This window comes from Papio anubis, chromosome 11, assembly GCF_008728515.1.
Source record: "Papio anubis isolate 15944 chromosome 11, Panubis1.0, whole genome shotgun sequence".
NCBI classification, from domain to species: domain Eukaryota; kingdom Metazoa; phylum Chordata; class Mammalia; order Primates; family Cercopithecidae; genus Papio; species Papio anubis.
In genome coordinates this window covers 30,997,183-31,006,996 of record NC_044986.1, presented here as the reverse complement: position 1 = coordinate 31,006,996, position 9,814 = coordinate 30,997,183, and the positions used below count along the sequence as shown (strand labels likewise).

The window sequence follows — 9,814 nt, the reverse complement described above, 5'->3', positions numbered from 1 at the left end:
CTCTTTTACTGATGAAGAAACTGAGCGAGAGCCTTAAGTTACACAGGTGGAAAATGTCAGAGCCAGCCCTAAACCCAGGTCTTAGACATCCGTTCCCTAGTCATGCCTACCACACTTCAAAAATAGAGCTTATGCCCTCAGCATCTCGGTGGGTGGTGGGCCAAAGGACTACGGAGTTAGAAGGTGCTGGCGTGCACACTTGGAGGCAGATGGTGAAGAGGGGAGTTGGGCCCAGCGATCAGGCACATGCTTTCTCCAGAGGTCCAGTTCAACTTCATGCCCCTCCACCCTACCTTCTTGTACCCCAGGGTGGGTGGTGAGACTCCCATTAAACAGATAAACAGATGGAGAAACACCACCCCAAAACATAACAATGATCTCGCAGTGTATACTTGACTTCGCTCATTTATTCACTTTTTTTTTTTTTTTTTTTTTGAGACAGGGTTTCAGTCACCCAGGCTGGAGTGCAGTGGCGCGTTCACGGCTTCTTGCAGCCTCCCGGGCTCAGGTAATCCTCTCATCTCCGCCTCCCGAGTAGGTGGGACTACAGGCGCGTGCCACCACACCCGGCTAATTTTTGTATTTTTTTGTAGAGACAGGGTTTCGCCATGATGCCCAGGCTGGTCTCCAATTCCTGGGCTCAAGCGATCCGCCCACCTCGGCCTTCCACAGTGCTGGGATTCCAGGCGTGAGCCACCGCGCCCGGCCTATTTACTTTTCTACTAAGCTGGGGATCACCGTCGCCCCTCGGCTTGGCAAGAAGGGCGGGGGTAGGGGAGCGGTGGGAAAGGAGGGTGGGCTTTGACTCTGATAAGAGGGAAAAGAGGAAGGGAAAGTTGGGGCTTACTGCAGCGCAGGCTCCTTAGGAGAAGGTGGGGAGGAGGAAGAAGAGAGGTCCAGGCCCTTCTTCCATCCCACGTCCTCCACTTCCCAAGGTGCAAGAGGGAAAGAGGTACAGAACACCCAGAGGTGTCCTTGATTCCGTCCTGCCTGTGCCCTTCCCCCACAGTCCAGCAATAAGCCGAGAGAAACAAGTGCAGGAAGCGGGCAGGCAATCATGTGAAAGGCCAAAAAGACAGGTGAGCGGCGCGCCAGCCTCCCGCGCGCAGGTGAGGGCTCCTTTCTGCCTGTCGGGGGAGGCAGACACAGGGAAGAGCCGCGCGCGCGTGCACGCGGGCCGGTGGCAAGGCCTTGCAGCGCCTTCAGCTCAGGCCCTTGCTCTTCCTGGGGCGGCCGCGCTCCGCGGCTTCCTGGGCTGGGCCTCTGTTGCCGCTGTCGCCGCTGTCGCCGCTGTCGGGCCGCCGCCGCACACGCCACTCCACGCGGCGGTCGCGCTCGCTCACGCGCGGCGTCGCCCGCAACAGGAACTGGCCGCGGCGCTGGGTGACGCGCACGTCGGCGCGGGGGTAGGTGCCGTACGCGCGCCGCAGCTCCCGGCGCACGAAGTCCGGAAGCTGTAGGGGCTGGCCCTGCGCGCGTTCCACGCGTCCCCAGCGTAGCTCGGCTTGCAGGCTCCCGCCTTCAGGCCACGGTTCCCAGCTCTCGGCCGTTGGCGCGGGCGCCTGCAGCGACAGTCCTGAGATGCCGGCGGCGGGGCAGGGCCGGCGCGGGGCCGCGGGGTAGGCCGGAGGGCAGGCCCACCAGGGCGGCGCGGCCTCGGGTGGCGCGGCGGGGCAGTAGAAACGATGGTATTCCCGAGGGGCCGCCCACTCGCCCGCGTGCAGGCTCCTTGGCCGGCTGCGGAAGCTGTGGGCCTGGATTGGGGGCAGTAGCAGAGGGGCGGCCAGGTAGGTGCAGGTGAGCGGCCGCGGCGGCGGCCAGACGCCCTGCCTGGGCGGCAGCCAGCTGTACGCGTACATAGTCGGCCCCCCAGGCGGCTGCTGTTCTTACTGGGGGCTCCTCCGGATCCAGACCTGCGGCAGAGGGAGGGGTGTGCGGACAGATTTTCTACTTAACCACCTCCTGTCCCTGTGGCCCGGTTCCGCAGGACGCCGGTTCATGGGTTTGGGGGAACTCATCCCGAATCGGACATTCAGCTCCCCACCTCGCCTCTTGTCCCAAGGTCGGGCAGAGCCCCACGCTCCCGGCAGACAATAAGGAGCCTTTTCAAGCCCTCGGCCCGAATGCTCTTCCCAGTGACTCCCCACTCACTTGTCTCCTTCAGCCTTGGGGAGCCAGCGGGATCCAGAGCGGGGCTCCTCTCCGCACTTTGTAGCTGAGTTGCTCTGCTCCATGCCCTGCCTCAGCCACTCCTCCTGGTTACCAGGCGAAAGCAAACACCTTGAGCTGGCCAGGAGCCACCAGCGTCTGTCTACACCTGGGTGAACCGTACTGGTACTGGTCGTAGTGGCCCCAACCTAGAGGCAGAGGCCTGAGGTCAAGGATGCCCTCCCTACAGTATCACTGATGGCTTTCTACAACCTCCTAGCACCTGCAGGTGGATTGGGTTACCCTCACATTTGAGTGAAACTCCTGCACACCAGACACTGAATCAAGTTGTCTGGGAGCATCTAACTGCAAGTTATGTCAGCTCGGGGAAGGGGGTGCTGATATTATCTCTGCTTTCCATAGCAAAAAAGCTGCTTGCCTCAGAGTTGGTGTCCAGTGTATTCAGTGAGTGGAGCTTATGTAGGTTAAATAACTCATCCCAACTCACACAGCTGGCTATAGTAAGGGCAAAATTCAACCCCGAGTCTCAAGACTCATGCTCACAATGCTGGTCTTATTGCCCACCTATGCTGGGGCTTCTGGCAGACTGCCTCAAAGTCCTCCCACTCTAGAATGTTAGATAGGCACTTGGTTTTGTTTGTTTGTTTGTTTGTTTTTTAGATGGGGTCTTGCTCTGTTGCCTAGGCTGGAGTGCAGTGGCGTGATCTCAGCTCACTGCAGCCACCGTCTACCAGGTTCAAGCGATTCTACCACCTCAGCCTCCCAATCCCAAGTAGCTGGGATTACAAGTGCACCACCACCCCCCGCTAATTTTTGTATTTTTAGTAGAGTCAGGTTTTCACCATGTTGGCCAGGCTGGTCCTGAACTGACCTCAAGTAATCCACCCTCCTTGGCCTCCCAAAGTGCTGGGATTACGGGTGTGAGCCATCATGCCCGGCTACTTTAAATTATTTTCTTTCTTTTTCTTTTTTTTTTTTTTTTTTGAGACAGAATTTTGCTCTGTCGCCCAGGCTGGAGTGCAGTGGCACGATCTTGGCTCACTGCAAACTCCGCCTCCCAGGTTCAAGCGATTCTTCTGCCTCAGCCTCCCAAGTAGCTGGGACTACATGTGTGCGCCACAACACCTGGCTAAGTTTTGTATTTTTTAGTAGAGATGGGGTTTCACCATATTGGCCAGGCTGGTCTTGAACTCCCAACTCCGTGATCCGCCCACCTTGGCCTCCCAAAGTTTTGGGATTACAGGCATAAGCTGTTGCACCCGGCCTACTTTAAATTCTTAATAGCTATATGAAGTGCATAGTGATGTCATTCTCTCTTAGTAGATAAGGAACCAGAGGCTCAGAGAAGTTCGGCCACTGTCCCAGGTTCCTACAGCCTGTAAGTACCACGGTGGCATTTGAACCCAGTCCAACTGATGTCAAAGCCCAGAAGCCATTTTAATGAAGCCAAGAAGATTGCTTCATCCAGATGGGGTGAGCCCTGTCTGAGTTCCGGTCCCTTCTGGTGTGGGTCACAACCCCTGCACCTCTTCCTTTTCCAGTAGGGAGAGTGGTAGTTATGAATGATTAAAACTGAAACCCTCTGCCAGCTGCAGGGCTGCCATGTTGCCACACTTTCTTTCCCCATCTCCTGTTGACTGAAGCAGCATCAGCAGCAGCCCTGACAGAAAGGTTCTTCTGGGTTCTCAGTATCCCTCAAAACTCAGCTACCCTCTGGTGGTGGCCACCCTTTGGTGACTCACCCTGGTGATGTCACGCTATTTGTGACTGAGCCACTGCTCCAAGTCTTAATTTGGGCCAGTCCTTTTGAGAGCAGGTGCTGGAGCTGGGCAGTGGATGGAAAAAGGGGGCCTAGTTAGGGTTTCATTTGGACTCTAACACTGTCATAGAACCCCAAATTCAGGCTGGTGAACCTGATGCACAGCTAAGGCCAAGCAGTGGGAGACAGAGAAAGGTTTATTTGATTTGGCCAGTCAGAAGGCGGGAGAGCAAATCTCTCAAATCCCTCTTAACAGAAAGAAGCAGCAGGGTGGCTTACACCTGTAATCCTAGCACTTTTGGAGGATGAGGCAGGCAGATTGCTTGAGCTCAGGAGTTTGAGATCAGCCTGGGCAACATGGTGAAACCCTGGCTCTACAAAAAAAAATAAATAAATAAAATAAAGCAGGAATGGCATGTGCCTGTAGTTCCAGTTACTTGGGGCGCTGAGGCAGAAGGATCGCTTGAACCCAGGAGATCAAGCCTGCAGTGAGCTGTGTTCACACCATTGCACGCCAGCCTGGGTGACAGACTGAGCGCCTGTCTCAAAAAGCAGCAGGGAGTTTTTATGCGACTAAGGAGTGACGGAGGTGGCATTTCAGGGAACCCAGGGTAAATGTGTTTCTTCAGTCTCAGATAACCCTTTGAGCCACCAGACTTGTCGACATCAGCAATTGGTCACAATGTCCTTCAAGGCATTCATTCCTTCTGCAATTTTTTTTTTTTTTTTTTGAGACGGAGTTTTGCTCTTTTTGCCCAGGCTGGAGTGCAATGGTGGGATTTCGGCTCACTGCAACTTCCGCTTCCTGGGTTCAAGACATTCTCTTACCTCAGCCTCCCAAGTAGCTGGGATTACAGGCATGCACCACCATGGCCGGCTAATTTTTTGTATTTTTAGTAGAGACAGGGTTTCACCATATTGGTCAGCTGGTCTTGAACTCCCGACCTTGGGTGATTCACCCGCCTCGGCCTCCCAAAGTGCTGGGATTACAGGTGTGAGCCACTGCGCCCGGCCTGCAATTTTTTTTCATGACCCCGAAGTTATCTCCTCCTGCTTGACCAAGAAACAGCACATCAGCAGTTTATATTGTGGGAACAAGGAATATTGGGCAAAAAGTGAGTGGTTAGCATGTGCAAGCAAGCATGGGCCTGATCAGAATTTTTTTTTTTCTTTTTGACAAGCTCTCATTCTGTCACCCAGGCTGGAGTGCAGTGGCATGACCAGGGCTCACCGCAACCTTGACTGGGCTCAAGTGATCCTCCTACCTCAGCCTCCTGAGTAACTGGGATCATAGGTGTGCACCACCACACTTGACTAATTTTTGTAGAGGTGAAATCCCACTATGTTACGCAGGCTGGTCTTGAACTCCTGGGCTCAGGTGATCATCCTGCCTTGGCCTTCCAAAGTACTGGAATTACAAGTTTGAGCCACCATGCCTGGCCTGTGATCAGAATTCTCATTTTTTTAGTCACTAAAAATGCTGGGGGGCACTCCACTCTCCGTTATGTGATTAGTTCACATTGCGTGCCTGTATCAAAATATAGGTACCCCACAAATATATACAAAAAACTTTACTTTTTTTTTTCTTTTCTTTTCTTTTCTTTTTTTTTTTTTTCTGAGACGGAGTCTCGCTCTGTCACCCAGGCTGGAGTGCAGTGGCTGGATCTCAGCTCACTGCAAGCTCCGCCTCCCGGGTTCACGCCATTCTCCTGCCTCAGCCTCCTGAGTAGCTGGAACTACAGGCGCCCGCCACCTCACCCGGCTAGATTTTTGTATTTTTTAGTAGAGACGGGGTTTCACCGTGTTAGCCAGGATGGTCTCGATCTCCTGACCTCATGATCCGCCCGTCTTGGCCTCCCAAAGTGCTGGGATTACAGGCTTGAGCCACCACGCCCGGCCTTTTTTTTTCTTTTAAATGGAGTCTCGCTCTGTTGTCAGGCTGAAGGGCAGTGGCGCGATCTCGGCTCACTGCAACCTCCGTCTCCAGGGTTCAAGCGATTCTCCTGCCTCAGCCCCCCCGAGTAGCTGGGATTACAGGCGCGCGCCACCACGCCTGGCTAATTTTTGTATTTTTATTAGAGACAGGGTTTCACCATGTCGGCCATGCTGGTCTCGAACTCTTGACCTCAGGTGATCCACCCGCCTCGGCCTCCCAGTATTGGGATTACAGGCGTGAGCCACAGCGCCTGGCAAAATTTTAAGTATTGATTGCTCAGGAAAAAAAATTAAAATGCTGGGGTGCTGAAATCTCAAGGGCCCCATTACAACACTCCTTAGGAGCCTCGCCCTCTATCTGCTCTAAGGACTGGTCCCAGCATGAGAGAATTTAAAAGACATCCCCCCACAAAGATGTTCATAATGTCACCCTGGAAACCTGTGAATATGTTATATTACGTGACAAGGGAGAATTTAGATTGCAGATGGCAGTAAGATTGCTAATGAGCTGACCTTAAGATAAGGAGATGATCCTGGGTTATCTGGGTGGACCCAATGTAATCAAAAGGGTCCTTAACTGTGGAATAGTGAGGTGGCAGAATCAGAGTCAGAGTGATACAGTGAGTGAAAGACTTGATCAGCCATCACTGGCTTTGAATACAGAAGAGGGTCATGAGCCAGGGAATGCGGGCAGCCTCTGGAAGCTGAAAAACAAGAAAGTGGATTCTCCCCTGGAACCTCCAGAAGGAATGTGGTCCTGCCAAGCCCTTGCCAGTGAGCCATTTCAGACTTCTGACCTCCAGGACCGTAAGAAAATAAACTTGTCTTGTTTTCAGCCACCAAGTTTGTCGTGATTTGTTACAGCATCAGTAGGAAACTAATACCTCTCCCTGCTCCTGTTTATAACTTTGTCTCTGTCCTAAAATCCCAGCACCCTGGAGTGTTCACGGCTATCCATGGACTGACCACACCCCAGCCTGGAGTTTAGTAGTGGGCCCATGGCACTGGCCAGGTTTTCCATCTCTTCTGGGTGGAGAGTGGGGCGCAAGCAAGACTAAGCTCAAGTGGAGCCTGGGAAGGAAGTTTTCAGGCAAAATGAGAAAAATAATGGCCAAACTGTGAGTTTCTCAGCATTTGTTCACCCTGATTCCAGTACCAACCCCCAGTATTTTGGAGTCCCACACCTTATCTATTCTCAGTAAAGTAGTTCTGGTGGAGTTGAGTCTATTCTATCCTTAGGTTTGGGTGATTTAGGGCTAAACCTTTCAGCACAGCCATCCATCTGGCCATAGTGATTGACTTGGGCTAGCCCTTGACGTGATATGGGCCAGTGCAAGGCAAGCCTAGGACTTTATTTTCTTGTTGGGTGGAGGGAATTTTTTGCTTTTCCCAGGACAGAAATCAGAAAGGGTCCTGGACTTAAGTTACACAGGCCAGTAAATTCCTTCTTTATTTAAGCTAGTTCAAATTGTCTATTGCTTGCACTAATGATACACCCCAGGGTATTTCCTACCCCCATTGCTCCCCAGCACTTTGTTATGAAAAAAAATTTTTTTTGCGACAAGAGTCTCACTCTGTCACCCAGGCTGGAGAGCAGTGGTGTGGTCATGGCATACTGCAGCCTCAACCTCCTGGGCTCAAGCAATCCTCCCACCTCAGCCTCCTGAATAATTGGAACTACAGGTATGCCTCACCACATTCCACAGATTTTTAAAATTTTTATTTTGTTTTATTATTATTATTGGAGGCAGAGTCTCGCTCTGTTGCCCAGGCTGGAGTGCAATGGTGCGATCTGGGCTCACTGCAACTTCTGCCTCCTGGGTTCAAGCAATTCTCCTGCCTCAGCCTCCTGAGTAGCGGGGTAAATTACAGGCACCCGCCACCACACCCAGCTAATGTTTTTTGTATTTTTAGTAGAGATGGGGTTTCACCATGTTGGCCAGGCTGGCCTTAAACTCCTGACCTCAGGTGATCCACCCACCTCAGCCTCCCAAAGTGCTGAGATTACAGGTGTGAGTCACTGTGCCTGGTCCTCCCTCACCACACTGGGCCGATTTTTTTATTTTTTTATTATTTTATTTTATTTTATTTTATTTATTTATTTATTTTAGACGGAGTCTTGCTTTGTGCCCCAGGCTGGAGTGCAGTGGCGCGATCTCGGCTCACTGCAAGCTCCGCCTTCCGGGTTCACGCCATTTTCCTGCCTCAGCCTCCTGAGTAGCTGGGACTACAGGTGCCCGCCACCACGCCCGGCTAATTTTCTTGTATTTTTAGTAGAGACGGGGTTTCACCGTGTTAGCCAGGATGGTGTCGATTTCCTGACCTCGTGATCCGCCCGTCTTGGCCTCCCAAAGTGCTGGGATTACAGGCTTGAGCCACCGCGCCCAGCCCTATTTTTTTATTTTTTATTTTTGAGACGGAGTCTTGCTCTGTCACCAAGCTGGAGTGCAGTGGCGTGATCTCGGCTCACTGCAACCCCCCGGGTTCAAGCGATTCCCCTGCCTCAGCCTCCCGAGTAGCTGGGACTACAGGCATGCACCACCATGCCTGGCTAATTTTTTGTATTTTAGTAGAGACGGGGTTTCACCATGTTGGCCAGGATGGTCTTGATCTCCTGACCTTGTGATCTGCCCGCCTTGGTATCCCAAAGTGCTGGGATTACAGTTGTGAGCCACTGTGCCCGGCCGGTTTTTTTTTATTTTTTTAAATTTTCTGTAGAGATGGAGTCTCACTCTGTTGCTCAGGCTGGTCTCCAACTCCTGGGCTCAAGCAATCCTCCTGCCTCAGACTCCCAAGGTGCTGGGATTACAGGTGTGAGCCACTGCATCTGGCCATGAAAAATTTCAGTATATAGCAACCTGAGAAGCTTTTGCTCAGGGAACCTTGTGATCAGAAGCTCACTTGAGGGCAAAATGGAGGACAGATTAGAGAGCGAGGGGGTAGAAGCCAGTCATGGAGGAGGTTCTTATGTTAGCTTAGGAAAGCTGAGAACCAAACAGGAGCAAGGGATGGAAAAGAGAGATGCGAGTAGAATTCACCTGGGCTTGATCCAAGATGGTTGTTTTGATGAAGCGCGTAGGATGGAGGGTGGATGCACACGTTTCTGGCTTGGCCACCTGGATGGGCAGTTAAGGCAGTCCTGGAGGTAGAAAACGCTGGAGGGAGATTGGAAGTTTAAGGAATGGTGAATTCGAGTGGGCCATGCTGGACATTCTGTTCAGGCTTGACATGGGAGGTGTGGAAGTAGTCATGAAGAAAAAGGTAGTAGGTGAAATTACCGTAACAACTGCCACCCTGGGCTTGTCTCCATCTGGTCCCTATCACACTATTGACATTGTGGCTGCCAGCTTATTTGGACCCCACTCAACACCTCTTTCAGGTAGCTATCTTGTTTTTTCATTTTTTATTTTTTGAGACAGAGTCTTGCTGTGTCGACAGGCTGGAGTGCAGTGGCGCGATCTCAGCTCACTGCAACCTCTGCCTCCTGGGTTCAAGCGATTCTCCTGCCTCAGCCTCCTGAGCAGCTGGGATAGCAGGCACCCACCACCGCGCCAGGCTAATTTTTTTTGGTATTTTTTAGTAGAGACGGGGTTTCACCACATTGGCCAGGCTAGTTTTGAACTCCTGACCTCAGGTGATCCGCCCACCTTGGCCTCCCAAAGTTCTGGGATTACAGGCATGAGCCACTGCGCCCAGCCAGCAATCTTGTTTTTGAAGTCCCCTTTACCTCACAGCCTGTGGCCTGGCATGGATTAAAAGTTTGAGTGAATATATGAGTATAAAAGATGGAAACTTGGGACACCCTCCCTTTTCCTTTAGAGGCCCTGGGAGAAAGTGCCATAGTGAAGGGGACTGAAGAGGAATTATTATGTAGGAAGAGAACATGGCAGAAACTAGATCAGAAAGGTGGGAAGTGAAGGGAGGAGAGAATTTCAAAGACAGTGCATAATC

At 52.1% G+C, this 9,814-nt stretch overlaps 1 protein-coding gene across 1 annotated transcript; it reads right to left on the bottom strand.

The window, feature by feature from the left end:
* Positions 1-595: 595 nt before the first annotated feature.
* On the bottom strand, positions 596-1,907 carry C11H10orf95 (chromosome 11 C10orf95 homolog). Its single transcript, XM_031652113.1, has one exon. It carries the CDS (start codon positions 1,857-1,859, stop codon positions 1,203-1,205), a length of 657 nt encoding a protein of 218 aa, XP_031507973.1. The 5' UTR covers positions 1,860-1,907; the 3' UTR covers positions 596-1,202.
* Between the last annotated feature and the right edge of the window lie 7,907 nt (positions 1,908-9,814).

Coding starts and splice junctions, on each gene's coding strand:
- C11H10orf95 (XM_031652113.1), bottom strand. CDS start 1,859: ATGTACGCGTACAGCTGGCTGCCGCCCAGGCAGGGCGTCTGGCCGCCG.